At 39.9% G+C, this 15,503-nt stretch overlaps 2 protein-coding genes across 2 annotated transcripts in view; both read left to right on the forward strand.

Annotated features, from left to right (window-relative positions):
• The window catches only part of ARL4A (ADP ribosylation factor like GTPase 4A), a 137,153-nt gene that overhangs the window by 62,938 nt on the left and 58,712 nt on the right, over window positions 1–15,503 (forward strand). The window lies entirely within an intron of this gene.
• The window catches only part of SCIN (scinderin), a 47,833-nt gene continuing 41,800 nt past the window's right edge, over window positions 9,471–15,503 (forward strand). The window contains exons 1-3 of the mRNA XM_058830797.1: window positions 9,471–9,728; window positions 13,433–13,587; window positions 15,050–15,211. Of these exons, the coding sequence (XP_058686780.1) occupies window positions 9,530–9,728; window positions 13,433–13,587; window positions 15,050–15,211 (516 nt within the window). The 5' untranslated portion in view covers window positions 9,471–9,529. The remainder of the gene's footprint in view (window positions 9,729–13,432; window positions 13,588–15,049; window positions 15,212–15,503) is intronic.

Here is a 15,503-nt window from a genome sequence, read left to right on the forward strand (position 1 = left end):
ATGCTTCTCTTGAATCCAGGTGGGACAAAGCCTTAAGTGCCTTCCATATCTGCAATTTCAAGCACACTGTGCATTCACCTAGTTTTCTGTTGCAATGTCACTGAAAAAAAAGAGCCCAAAATTTATATATTTATTTATTGACTACTGTGACAGGGTTTTGCAGGCTGTTGTTTGTTTGGTTTAGTTTCTTTTTTTTCTAGCATCACACAATATATAACAGTTTCACAACATTGTAGGTCTTGTAAGACTGGACATCAACCATTCTTTTGTGGTACTGTTTAGGATGTTATTTTTAGAAATAGAAATTTGAGAAATGTGCTCTCAGAAGTCATATAGGAAGGGGGAATGGGTGGGATACAGATAAGATTTATGTTTGGCTTCTAGCAGGTCTAGTTAAGAAGGCTTGAAAACATGGGACAGGAAAATGTCAGAGACCTCAGAGCATTGCACAGAGGGAGTGAGATGGGATTTAAATTAGCAGGATAAATTGAAGGCCCAGGGAAAAGACCTAAACTATTGTTCTGGAAGAAAAGCTAATGGTTGCTTGGTATCTGTTCAACAATCTTATTCTGGAAGTAGTGAAAGCAGTAGATCTGTTTGGGAGCACATGTATATACAGTATTTGTTATAACCTATGCCAGAAGGGGAGGGTAAGGCAGGTACTTGATAATAGTGCTTTAATAATAGATCCCTCGGAGTGAAATGTCACGGAATGACCAATGTTTACAAATATATATATATATATATCTGTAGGGTTTATTTTAGAACAATTTGGTTGCACTGGAAAGCACTATGTAGACATTTTGGTTATTATCTATAATAAAAAAGCAAAAAAATAACACTTAAGAAAATGTATAAGGGAAAAGAAAGAAAGAAAGAAAGAAAGAAAGGATAAGAGTGAAAAGGTGTATATTTACCATCTGTGGGTCTAGCAGCAAGATTTGGTTGCAATTTTGATGAGTGATGGTGGCAGTCCTGATCCATTGGGGATGGGGAAAGCCCACAAAACACAAAGTTGAATTGGTTAACATACTCTCAGGTTTGGTGGGAATGCCCAGGTACCTCCTCTTGGGGTGAGGAGTTTTAGACTGCATGAGGTAACACTGTGGATCATGGTGTACTTTTGGGGTCTTTGATGGTTTATTACTCCTTCTAAGACATTACAGCTGCCTCTCATCAGCATAGTTGAGTGAATTATGTGTGAATGTCCCCGTACTTCACCAAAGAGAACTTTTCACATCTGAGCCAATTATCTACGAGAGAACATTGGCATGATAAAAAACACTGTCTCACCTTGCAGGATCTGATTGTTATTGGCCTCTTCCTTTAACTGGTTCAAACCCCAGCTTGCAGCCTCTGTGGTGGATGTGCACCTCCTCTGCACACGGGTGGTTACTTTGCCCAAGATCAGCAGAGCAATCTGTGGCTTTTGCAAATGGCCAATTGTTTTGAGTCACTACCATTAACATTCCAGTCTCTCATGTATTATTAACATGAAGGAAATAAGGGGATGACAAATATCAGAGACATTAGGTTTTAAGTCTTTTTTTTAGTGAGAAAATTAATTTAGTCTACGAGTTATGCTAGCTAGGATTGCGACATTTCACTGTTTCAAATCAGTTATGCATTTTACCCTGTTTTATTTAATTTGGTATCTGCCTTTTGTCAGTGGACAATCAAATAGGAAGAGGAATCAGGAGAACAGGGTCTGCAAAGATAATGCACTGTGTCCCTGAGGACATGCCTTCTCTAGGATAATAGGCTCCTTAAAACAAGGCACTAAGAAAGTGTATTGATTCCTATTAGATTGACTTCTGCATTGGCATCTATGGCTGAGGGACATGTATGATTTACTAATCAGACTTAAGCTGATAGGAAATGTGTGTTCTTCAGACTTTCTCCCTTGTTCCTGATGAGTGGCAAAAAAGCCTAACAATACATTCCTCCATGCCTTTCCTTGTCACTTAGACTTATGAAAGCAACTTCAAAACAAATGTTTTATTTTGATCAACATTTAATGTCAAGGCACCTCCATGCTTTCTTGGTATAGTGCTAATCAGAAAACAGAGGTTGGGTCCTTTTCCAGTAAGTATGTCTCAGACTCTTGAAACAGGAATTGGATTTAAAATAGATCTTTCTGTAGACCTGTTGAGCAATATCAAGATCCCATCTTGAACATGGGCTACCAAGAAATAATAATTTTAGAAGCTGCCTTCAGCAGGATTGCAAATGTCAGCAGCTTTTTGGCAAATCAGTATGCTTTCAATACCTTTGAGAAAAGAAAGAAGTTAATTTTATAAATCTGGTGCCTCTGATGTTGAAACAGATGTATAGATGCCTTTGTTCTTCAGAGAACTTTGCTTTCAGATCTGTTAAATTCAATGGGCTGATCCCCAATAAATGTTGATGATCTTAAAAACTACTCATTTAATTGGGGAAGCCTGATCAAGGAAGCTTTTCTGCCCTGTTGAAACTGAAGCAGTACTGAGACTATTAACTCTAAAATGCTGCGACAGGTCTTTTGTTAGTGATCTTACTGTTGTGCTGGCAACTTGGTTAATACATAAATGCTGACACACAGTAACAAAGTTCATAATTCTTAAATGTGTTATTCTTGGAGAGTTTAAAACCATTTTCATTACTGAAACTATAACAATACACTTGTGCTTAAAAAATAAATGAGAGGCATAAACACTTCCCTATATGAGCTTGGTAACAACTGGATATTTTCAACAGTTTATTTTTTCAAAATAAACATTTCAAAATGTTTATTTTTTCAAGCTGGTAAATTCAAGAAACCTTCAAGCAGACTTTTTTCACAAAGTCAGAAAAGAGAAAGTCTTCTTCCCCTTCTTTTCTGCTTCATGTATCTTAGTGATTTATATAAGTGCTCATGGTCAGTGAATTAAAAACTGATGCACACTTTCAGAAGTTGTTTCAGATTTTATGTGACTGTCAATGAATGTATTTTAAAAAAAGTTAGTTTCAATACATGGCTTCCAAACCCAGGATAAGTTTATGTGTGACATTTGATGAGAATGAGGAACTACTCTGTATTTAGAAAACAGCCGTACCATTGCAGTGAACTGTGTTATTCCAAAAATTTTAAAAATATTAAAGAAGCTTAAGTCCTGTTTTTAATCATTGTTAAATAATCTTACAACTGTTTTGCCTGGAATAGAGAATCTGGCCTGTTCCATGGATATCTACCACTGAAATCAGCTACAATGGATGAGCTTACTCCTGTGAGAATTCGAAGGCACTGCTTGCTAAACGGGGGGGAAGAAGATGCACATGCTGTGAGTACTCTGCTTTTCACACCCAGCACCTTTAAATGCATAAATGCATTGACATAGTCTTCATGCAAGAGAGAAAGCTATCTCAGAATAACTTTATTTCAAAACAGACCTGCAACTAGAAACTTATAAAAAAATCCTTTTCTGACGATCTTAGTTTAACATTGCAAAATGATTGTTCCTTTCTGTATTAATTTCAGCAACCTTCTCAGACAAGTTAGAATCAAGGAAATAATGAGGGAAACATCTACTATTTAAGAACACAATGAAATAAATTAAACTGAGATCTTCCCTCAGTTTAGATAACTACCACCAATTTTGCTTATTACCACTTTTCTATCCATTTGTTACCCCTTCCCTCTTTGTGAGTACATGTCTAGAAGAGCCACTGGTTTATACAGATTGTTTATACAGACTGAAGAAAATTGTTTTCCCTGAGTTCCCTGCTCTCTCCATACTGCCATATCCAGTATTTCAGGCACACTTTCAACAGATTTAAGGACCTCTTGTTGGAGAGTTTGACCTTAGTGGATGTTAAATATTTAATAAATGGGTCCAGAAGATGACTGTGTTTTCTTCAAATTGTTGCATTCTTGTTTCTGAGTAAAACTCTCTTCCTCTTCTCTCTTCCTCAGTTTTACTTAGATGCTTTTTACTTTAATTACTGCACTGATGGTAAATGGAAGTGTGGCTGTTTCCTTGTCCCTCTTTTCCAAGTATTCAGAAATAATTTAAGCCATAATCAAAACCCGTAGCTGCAAAACAGAAATAGGAAGCTTCCCTTATCACTTCTTAGCACACAAAATATCATTAGGAAATTAAAGTCAGGCCAAATTTACAGTACTTTCAAATTCAAAATGGATAATCATACTCCTTGACACTTACAGAATATCAATCTATGCAGACAAATTCTGTAACAACCTTATAGTAGCCCTCTTTATGTATTTAAACTTTTCTAAATAATTAAATAAATAAATACAGAAATCAATGGTTAATTCCCATCAATCCTTTGCAATATTTTTTTCACAAAGCAGTGTGCACCTGAGTCCCAGCAATACTGTGGAAATTGATAAAAGCGTGTGAAAGAGGCTTTGCAGCAATAATCAAATGTATCACCTGATATAAAATAGTCTTGTTTTAATTAAACTTTCTGACTAATTCATTAGTCTTTACTTCTTTTTCAATTTCTGGTCATTACTTCTGAATATTTCTTCAGAATGGCCTTTCAATTTTTCTAGTTTAAATAAACATACACCGATTCACTAAAATTTGAACTTTTTGAAAAGGGCTGGATATTTTCCCCATGAAACTTGAGACCACTATATCTAAATATAAGACAGCAAACTTAAGGATCAGTGGAATGGTCTTGGTGAAATTTACTGGGCCACACAGAGAACAGCATGATTTATTCCTTTGGTAGACCAAATGAGCACATAATGTGGACAGGATAATTAATCATTGATGGGAATCATGGCAACATTTCTCTACCTAGATAGCCAAGATGGGTAAAATGATGAGCCTGAGAATATATTTTTCTAACTCTTATCTAATCTCGTGATCATCACATGAAATGTCATGTCACAGGAACATAAAGGAGACCTTCTGTCTTTTGGAAGATACGTGATTTTTGAAGGAGTGCTTCAATTCCCTCTCTCTGACTTATTAAAATATAAAATATAATGGTATAATACTGTGGCTTGAGATGAATATAAAATAAGAATTTCTTGAAACATTTATGCTGCTCATTGAATATTTCAAGGGAAGAACAAAAAAAAATTCAGGGAGCTGTAACATACTTCATAATTAGCACCTCTCACTATCCCAGTGTCAAAAATGTTTGCCTAGATTCTCTGATGGAAGCCAACACGCAGATCGCTTTTTCTACATGCCCTACTTAGTCCCATTGCTGAAGGATGAATTTGGAGAGTCAGAGCTTCTCAGCTGTTGGGCACATGGTGTCCTTGCCTGCACAGGTGAGAACGGTGGATACCACTGGAGAATCCCTCACAGCCTGTCCAGGGAACACAAGGATTGCCACAGGCAGTGACCGTGCTCACTAAGCAGGTAGGAGCCAGCCAGTTGCCAAGTGGTGCACACGGTGTAGCTGTGATCCCACCCTCTCTATGCCTTACACACCTGCCTCAAAGCTACACACTAAAGGCCCTTTCTTTGCTCTGGACTTGAAGGATTAAAGCAAGATTCCTTTCTTAAAGGTAAAGGAGGACTTCATACCTTTATGCCGGGTTTTTCATAGCTCTCATCTGGTAGCCTCGTAACTCAAACCTTGCCAATAAGGAGGAAAGTTAGGTTTCAGTCTCTCTTCAGCATGTTCTCTCCAGTGGAAGAAGCTAAGTTAACAGACAGGATGGAAGGATGATGAGAGAATGGAGAGAATTAGCAAGTGGCAACATAATTCTGCAGCTTGTTTTGATAACGTGGCTTTTAAAGGTGTATGGTCAAATTCTCCTTCAGCTCTTACATTATCAGTAATCATTATTTTTTAGATGAATATTGGAATAAGAAGTTAGCTCAGATCTTCAAACTGACACTGTATTTAGGCTAAATCTGAAATAACTTGATTAGTAATTAATTCAGCAACAGAACAGATGAGAACAGAGGTTGACTTCTGTGACTGTTGGGTCAAGAGTGTGCTTTTGACACACATACTCTGCCTACAGGAAACTTTGTCATGTGAAACTAGAGGCAAAACTAAACATCTGTAATCCCCTTGTTTAGGTGGGGTTATAGAGTTCAGGAGGGCATTTGCCAATTGGGGTGAAGAAGATATAAGCTTTATAGAAGGAAACACATGAGACATTTGAAAATATTCTCTCCCCTGCATTCCATTGTTAGCTCCTGAGCTGTAAGTCAGGCTTTGTAGAAGGACTTAAACATTAGACTTTGTATAAACTGAAAGCTATTCCTACTGGGAAAGATACTAGGCTTAGCTGCTTAACTTCTGGGAGCCCTTTTAGGTTCCTTGTGTATGTCACCTGGAAACACCACCTTCTGTTTTTGTGAATGTTCCCCCTGACTGGGACAAAAATCAGAACTCAGGACATTGCATTCTGGTATTCTGGTGTATGCACACACTCTGCATATATGCACTATATGACAACAATACTTTGAGGGGGAAAAGATCCCTTATTCAATATAAAAAATACTTAGGAAATAAGAGAGCAAAATTAAATGGCAAAGTTTTTCATAAATCCTTTAATTCTCTGAGTCATACCAAAGCTTTAAATTCAATACATTTGAATCTGCTTTTTCAAGGACTAGATGAGGAGCATGAACATCAAATACTCCTGTGTGATCTATTGGGACTTGGGAAAAAGACAGGCATTTAAAGATGGCCATACCTGAAACAGTGCAGTTGAGCAGGCAGAAAGCTGCATCTTTACCCCATAACTGTGTTCCTGGGCTGTGACAGCAGGCAACTGCTACATCTGACCTTTCCCCTGAGGAAAAGGTGTGATGTAAAATTATTTCTCCTTGCTACTACAAAGCTAAAACAGTGCTAGGCCTTTGCCATCCTTCTGAGAAAGCCATAGTTCATCAGCAAGCTATAATCTTTAGTAAATTAGAAAAGAATTCTTTGAAATCTTAAGGTAGTCTAAAATTCCATTACATTGTAATTTCTAATGACTGTAATAATTACTAATTGACCAAGGACTTCTGAGACACAAAAACAATGCTATTTTTAGTCCTCTCCAATTACTATGTCAAAGGACATGCAAAAGCACATAAAAAGTAATTATAAATATTCTTTCTGAATCTGCAATTTTTAAGATACTCCAAAATTACTCCAAAATTTCACTTTTGATTAACCATTTTAGAAAGTTCTTGGTTATTTAAAAATTTATGAAAATCTGTCATGTTAACAATGTTCTTACTTTTGCTACAAAAAAAGGATGGATCAAGACAGAAGACAGTACAACTTTCATTAGAAGTGAGATTGCAAAAGCAAGATTTGCAAACAGTTGAAAATAAACACTGAAGAGTGCAAACAAATATCCTGGCACTTATGGATACAAACTTCAATCCAAGGTTTTCTTTGCCAGCAGCCAGTAAGTGATTACATAATCCTAATAGGACAAACTCAGGCATGAGAAAACTCTGGTGTCAGTACTAACATCCTTTGTGTCTGAGTAGTGCCACAGACACTGAGATAAAACAATTAAACTGTTCTTGTGTCTTTAACCTTTGTCCATTGGTGTGTGATACTGGGAATGGTCAATGCTAAACAAACAGCAGGTATCTCATGCCAGCAAGAGCTGTTCTGCTTAGAGCAGGATTTAGTCTTTAGATTTAAAATGTAAAGCTGTAATAAGGAAATATAAATTTAACCAACCTATTCTGTGCAATCTGTGCATGAACAATTTTATCTTGGCAAGACAAGTAGAACACTTAGGAGACATGAAGCTGCATAACACTGGGCTGGTTTGAACTCCTGTATGGGCAAAACAGCCCAATTGCAAAGCAAGTTCACCTGGACAACTTCAGAAGAAATAGTAAACCCATACAATTATAGGGTATGTGGTAAGATCTACCCTCACTGACTGAAACAAGCTAATGCACAACAATGCAAAAAGGCATGCAATTAGAAAAACTGCTTATTGTAATTGAGTAAAAGTGAACAGAAGAACAATTGGCATAAATGTGAGGACAAATTTGAGAAATCACTTCTGAATATTTCAAAATATTTCTGATACCATATTGAAATTGGAACTGCTGGAATTTTTTGGCTACTCTTTCTTATTTTATTGTTTTTCTTCACATGATGAACATCTTGAGAAAGGTGTTTTATTTGGGAATTATACTGTTTATCTAGCAGGCTTACTGCAGCCCAGGCAGAATGTGGGATAAAATGCTTGGCCATGAACTTGTGAAGGTGAGCTGCACCATGTTCAGCTGGACCTTAGATAAAACACAGCACACAGAGTTTGCTTTTTTAAACAGGGAGGATAAAGCTGAGGGTGCCTGTGCACCTCTGTCTAGCAAACTGATGACCAGCTGCTCACCAAAATGGGAGATGATAGTGGGTACACTCAGTGTAAGGTCCTCTTTTGCCTCAAGACAGTATAAAGAGAAGATGGGAAGATAGTCACACAGATTTCTTAGTTGTGGTGTGCTTTTTTTAACTTTTTGCCAGCAAAGATGCTCTCCAGCTGCTTTGATGCATTTAGCAGTGCCTCTCCCACTTGCTGAGGGAGCCCTGATCTGCCTGCGGGTGGATACTTGCACTCTTCTTGTGTTAACTTGATAAAGCAACCCAGTGGGGAAATTATGAGCTTCAAAACTCATCCAGGTGGAAAAGATAATAAAGCAAAACAAAATCCTTTCTGAAATGTACCTTTTGATATACTGACAGCTTGCACTGAATCTGCTTGCATTGTACCCAGACTGATCTGCCTATCAATATTAGATGTAAAACAGTGATTTGCTATAATTTTCATACTGCAATGAAAACTGCAATTGTCATATTGATGTACCAAACATAAAGGAGACAGACAAGTAGGAAGTGGGTTTCAAACCTTTTGGGCTGCTGCAGTTTTGGAAAAACAGAAGTAGAGCTATTTAAATATTCTGAGAAAGGGAAATATATATAAATTCTTCGCTTCATCTGGAATCCCAGATGAAAGATCCTCCTCCCCCTCTCTCCCTCCCTCCCTCCCCCCCCCCCCCCCCCCGAGATATTTCTATCACTATTGAACAAAATAAATGAGAGTACTGGGTGAATGAGAGCAGTGCTGTGCCTTTCCAGCCGGGGATGAAAAAGCTCTCCACCGCAAGTGCAAGATGTAGAAACTCTTTGTAGTCTGGTATGAGCAGTTCATACAAGGCAGATGTGATAATTATAGAAGCAAATAGCACAATGCTACAACATTAGCGGACAGTTGATTAGCTGACTTGTACTTTTCTTTCTTTTCTGGGGTTTTCTCCTATTATTTTAGACTAGAAAAACGTTCTCTGTTTGCAGCGAGGATGGCTGATTTTTTTATAACACTCCGGCTAGGGCTCTGGGCACAGAAGCAAAAGGGATTCCGGGTAAGTTTCTTTTACAGGCGCGTTAAAAACGCCTAACTGGAGTGCGGCCAGGCCGGCCCCGGGCGCCTCTGGAAGGGGTGGGACAGGCGCATCCCGGCTCCGCACCCGCCCGGGCCGGCCCCGCCCTGTGCCCGGCGATACAAAACGGGCTGTGCGGGCACTTCGCGACCTTTCCGCCTCTAGCCATGGCTCCCGAGCGGCCCCCGCCGGCGTTCGCCGAGGCCGGGCAGCAGAGTGGGCTGCAGGTGTGGCGCATCGAGCGGCTGGAGCTGGTGCCGGTGCCCCCGAGCCGCCACGGCGATTTCTTCGTCGGGGACGCGTACCTGGTGCTGCGCACGGAGCGCCGCGGGGCCAGCGTCGCCTACCGCCTGCACTACTGGCTCGGTAGGAACGGGCGGGAGCCGCGGGCGGGCCGGGGACAGCCCGCAGTGCCCACCCTGCTGCTGAAGGGCTGGCCGGGCTCCAGGGCATCGGGGACAGGGCTTTCCCTGCCCTTCTCCGTAAGGCCGGGGGTGAGAGGCTTCCAAGAGCGGTACTCGAGGCGGAGGCAGAAGTGGGGCTGCCAAGGATCGGGGTGGTGCCAGGCGTTATCCCTTCCGATGCTGAGGGACTAAGTGACGGGACACTGGGGTATGGCAGAAAGGGGAGAGCTTGATCACTTCGTGGTGTTAGCTTGGAAAAGTACAGAAGTGTTAAAGTCAGTTCTTGGCTGCACCCGACAGAGGTTCTGGAGTGAAATCCTGCCTTCACGCTCATGAAGAGTTTTCTTGCCTTTGTCTCCATCTGGATGAAAATGTCCTCTCTTGGCCATCTCCCTGTGGTGTTGTAGCCCTGGTTAGTGTCTGGGTGTGCCTTTTCCAGCTAGATTAATTTTGCTTTCTGATGCTACAGAGATCACATACAAAGACCAAGTATTCTTTAAAGCCTCTAATATCAGTCTGACAGCCTCCTGGGATTGGAACCAGGCTGATGGCTTTTGCCTTCCACCTTGACTAGCCCACTTTACATCAAAATTGAAGCCTGACAGAGGGTTGTGTTTTACGTGACTTCCTCGTCTCCTGGTGGCTTCATGTGACTTCCCTATCTGGCCACAGAGTCATCCTGCCACAAGTGGTTGCTGTTCAGCTGCCTGAAAATTACTACTATTTTCTTGTTTCACCAACGAGTTTGTGTTTTAGGCAATCATCTGAATGAATGCACGTAAAGACGTGTGTATTAACATTAACGTGCTTGAGTTGCTGCAGTTCTCATGTAGTTTTGTATGCATTGAAAAATAGTTGCAGATAAAGCTGGGATTGTTTCTGCATGAATGTTTGAGCGCTGAATTTTGCATCTCTTCGGAGTTTTCCAGCTGGCAAGCAGGGTAGTGTCTGTCTTTGGTAAGAGTATAATCATAAATGGCAGTGTGAATGAATTTTTGGCAGTGACTTTTCTGTCAGCAGTGCTGCTAATTAGTAGCAGGGTTTGGCTGTGTAGACCTTTGTTAATGAAGCTGGAACTTCCCGTGTCTTAGTGAAGGTCTGCTAGACACATCACAGGGATTGATGTAAGGACTGTTTGCAGCTCTTGAGAAGGAAAGGTAGAACAGTGACTGATGCAGCAGTTAAAATCTCATTGCTGGTGACTGAAGAGTTTTAGCTGTACACATTGATGCATATTTTGTGCTGATCTGGTGCTATCTAGATAGTGTAAATGGCTTCAGGTGATTCCGGGCACTCACTGTTGTGGAGCTGGCAAGGTGGCAGCAGGGAGGCTCACTGCTGGCAAATCCCTTCCTGCTTGCAAAATACTTCAGCAAAATCTGAAGCACTGAAGAAAAATCTAAAGCGCTGCTGTGTACCTAATGGCAAGAGGAGACCAGGACTTCAAACAAGGTGTATTGGGAGGGCCAGTCACACTCAGAACCACAGAATCATTTTGGTTTTTTAACTGATTCACACTGCTGTTATCTACACCAAACTTTTTCTTTGTAAGCAAAGACTCTATAACCTGCTGGCCAGGAAGATCACAAATGGGGTCTTTCTGAAGACTTCTCATAAGTGTCTCTGGGTAGCTGCATCAGTCACTATCACTCAAACTTTGGGATGTAAAGAAGGAATTCTTTAGATGGGGAAACACTACAGACTTTGGTCTTAGGTACTTACAAGGGTCTTGCCATTTGGTGACACAGTCCAACTCCTGCTTGTCATTTTGGCAGCCGCATACAGTGGCTGTGAGTGTGAATAGAGTCTGACCAGCAAAAAAGACCCCCAACATCAAACTTTCCTATTACATAGTGGTAAAGGTCCTCCTAATTCCTTGCTCTAGGCACACCCCAGGGTTAAAAGAAGGTCTGGACCATGGGAGGATGGTCTGTGACCTCAGTGTGCTGACAGTCTTCATCTGTGACTGGCATCTTGCAGGTGAAGTGACCCCACAGTTGTTCTGCCATGCTGAAGCTTCCTATGGGAGATCCACTGTTTTACCAAGTATCTCACATACACTGAGATGCTGGTGAGGTTGGATAATTTCTGAGCAAGCTAACCTGGGTGTATCCACATTGTTGGCATGGCCAAGCAATCAGTGTGGATGTGTTTTGCTGCAGCTGTATCCAATTCTAACGTTGCTCAGACATCCTGACTCAGTTGTCTCTACTGGCACTTGAGGGGTGCCTTAGCAGTTGTACTAATCCTAAGGGAGCTGTCTGGACTTGAAACTTCAATCATTAATGGAAACAGCATGCACTGTGCCAGTATGAAACTACTTGCTGTGAGTGAGATTGGCTATACCCCACATAGTATCTTTAATAAAATCACGCATGTTTTCTAACTATTTTTTAACCCTTGTCCCCAGACATGTAGTCATAAGACCTGTCCGTGTGAACCAGGATCTGTTTGGTAAAAACTTGTTCTCTTTCCTTTATGCTCTGGCTTATTTATAGCTCTTTGTGCCATAGACTGCAGGGTATATCTGGTTTTCATACAAGCTTGAGTAACTTATGCTTAGACTGATGCTAACCTGATTTTTTTTTTCAATTGAGTTTCACTGAATATTTTATTGCATAACAGCTATGAGACCAAGTCTGATAGTAGTTCTTATCTCTGACTCAGTTCAAAAACAGTTTTGCTTTAACCCTGAACCCTATTATGTAATTTTAAGTAACAATTTAGAAAAATCTAGTCTTAATGGATATGATTACCCCATTTAGAAAAAAAAAGTACCCCTAAAACCTCCAAAACTTTACCACCAACTCTGAGGTGGTACCTTACGTCTGAGAAAGTGTATGGAACATAGCAAGTTCTATCATGGAGTGATTGGGAACCAAATGGAAGATCTCACCTTTCCTTTTCCTTCTATAGTTACTGAGAAGCCTGCTTTTTTAGACTTGATTCTATTTGTGCTTTTCTTAAAACAATTAAAACTGCTGAGATGTATGGGCACAGATTAAAATCTTTGGCTTAATATACCTGTTTATAGCCTGTTTTCAGCATGTACAGGCATCAGCACACTGGGTCAAGAGGCTGTCTTGCCACAGTCTTGGGAATAGGTCAATCCTTGAGGTACAAAACAAAGTGTGACCTCATGAAACAAATATCTGAGCCCCAAAGCTGCTTTTCTTTCTCCCAGCTGTACTAGGCAAAATATCTTTCTTGCATTATAGTGTCAAAAGGACTGCTTTTGAATTATTTTGATTTTATGGCTTGGTGAGTTGTTCTTAGAATAAATACATGTTTTACCATCCAGACAGTCCTTTAACATGACCTTTCTTTCTTTGAACTTCAGCTAAAAGTCCAAAAATTGTTATGGCTGACACTTGCCATGCTAAACCCAGTTAAATTATTCTTTTGTTCGAAGATTGTAAGAGAAGATGAACTGCAGTATTTTTTACTGTTTTTTCCTTATGAATGCAGTTCTGCAAGTAGTCAAGAAATGGTCTGGAAGATCATGTTATTTGGTGGTGATCAAGGTTATGATTCAGTGCTTTGTTGCCTCATAAACATGGGTTATACAACTTGTTGAAGGCAGTGCCCAATTGTTGCAGAAATAATTTCTCCAACAGAATTCAAAATTACAATAATACTTTATTGACATATTTCCTCTTATTTCAGGGAAAGAATGCACCCAGGATGAAAGCACAGCTGCAGCTATCTTTGCTGTTCAAATGGATGACTATTTAGGAGGAAAGCCTGTGCAGAGTAGAGAAATTCAAGGATATGAGTCTACTGAGTTTGTGGGTTACTTCAAAGGAGGAATTAAATACAAGGTAAAGAGTCTGTCAAAATACATTCTGAATTTGTATGTAACATTTCTTCCTACATAAAAATCAAATATTTTCCTTTGTAAATGGAGATTTAAAAAATATTTTAATAATGCTTTGTGAGTAGATCTGAACTATTCATCTTAAACTGTAGGAGTCCCAGAAAGCAGCAGCTTGTTTGTCAGTGCCACTTCTGATATGTGAAAACCTTTTCCAATTTTTTTTTTCCCCCAAAATAAAGCTGTCCTGAAATTTCATAGTTGTGTGTCTAAGAGAGCTCACAGTAGGGACTCTCCGTGTCTGGGAGGTGTTAAATCTCACAGAGATAATTTCTGTCTTGCAGGCCAAATATTTTTGTTTAAATGCAGAACCTAAGTGGTTAGAAACATGAATAGAGTAGAAAAGACCAGAACTTCACTTGACTCTAAAAATCATGCTTTTGCAATCCTACTGTATTTTTTTTCTGAAGTAGATAAGACAATCTCCCAAATATTTTTGAAAAATTTCAGCTTTTGGAAAGGTGTGGTGTCAGTGTCTTTGTGTCACTTCCAGAAGCTGAACAGCTGAAAAATAACTTTTTTTTTTTTTTTGGCAACACCTGTAGGTTCTTTTTAAAGAATAAAGTAATGTATCTCCTGAAAATATCTCCATAGTAGAAACTTGGGGATCCAAGGCTCGTTCAGCCTTTTTTTTCCCCATTATTAACGTTTGTAACTTCTCTCTGTCTACACAACCAAGCTTTTAACTCTTCATGAGCGAGGTTGGCGGTGACAAACACAAACTTTTACATTTTAATATTTTTTTGTACTTTTAAGAGCCAGTTTCTGTTCCAGCCCAAGGTCTGGATCTCCCAGAGAAGTGGAGATGCAGACATCCAAGCCAGTTTACATGATTATGTTTATATTTACACTCACAGATTGTAAATCGGCAGTTTGCTCTCACTTCCCCTGGTTTGGAACTCCTCGCCAGGTTGACTCTTAAGTTGCAACTATATCTTTCATAAAATTACAGAGCTGCTGTGGAATTATCCATCCATCTACATGTATCCAGGGATTAAAACCACCTGAACCTCTGAAATTCAGGTTTGGAAAACCGCAAAAGGAGCTGCGTATTTCTCTGCTTTTCCATAGTCCTTGACTTTTGTCCTAACAATGGGGTTTGGTATTGCCTCATCCTCTGAAGGAGGCTGGAGAGTGCTGTGAATCCTGTGCTTTCACTTTCTCTGTTTATCTGAAAACCCTTTGAGGGAGGGTGACATCGGCTCCCTTGGCTAAAGGTTCATGCCTGAGTGTTCAGCAGCAGTGGTGTCTGTCTGGTCTGTGGTCAGCACCCTTAAACAGCACATTACTTTGGCTTGCATCTCACTACAATAAACCGTTTATTTCCACTGCCAGCTCCTCATATGTAGCAAAAAAAAGCAACTGCAGAAATCAAGCTGAAATAAATCTGGCTGTTTTGTTTTGTTCAGGCAGGTGGTGTTGCCTCTGGATTTAATCATGTTGTTACTAATGATCTGAGTGCTCAGAGGCTGCTGCATATCAAGGGCAGGAGAGTTGTAAGAGCCACAGAAGTCCCTCTGGCTTGGACCAGCTTCAACAAAGGAGATTGTTTCATTATTGACCTTGGAAATGTAAGTATTTTCTGGAGCAAAACACTGAAAAGTAGCAGCTGCATCCCTTACAAGGTTTGAATCACCCCCTAAAATGCAAAAATGATTTTGTCACTCATGTGAACCAGCAGAAAGAACCTGCTTTAGAAGATTAGTTTTAGTGTCACACCTCTTGAAAGATTTCAGACTGTCCTAAATGTTTCCTGAAGTGTGCACAGATTATCCCTCAAGAAACACTTCTCTTTCCCCTTCAAGGTATTGGGGTTTTTCACTACTGGTGTTTGAACAGCTTAAACAGTTTACTGTAAATCCA

This window comes from Poecile atricapillus, chromosome 2 (genome assembly GCF_030490865.1).
Source record: "Poecile atricapillus isolate bPoeAtr1 chromosome 2, bPoeAtr1.hap1, whole genome shotgun sequence".
Taxonomy (NCBI): domain Eukaryota; kingdom Metazoa; phylum Chordata; class Aves; order Passeriformes; family Paridae; genus Poecile; species Poecile atricapillus.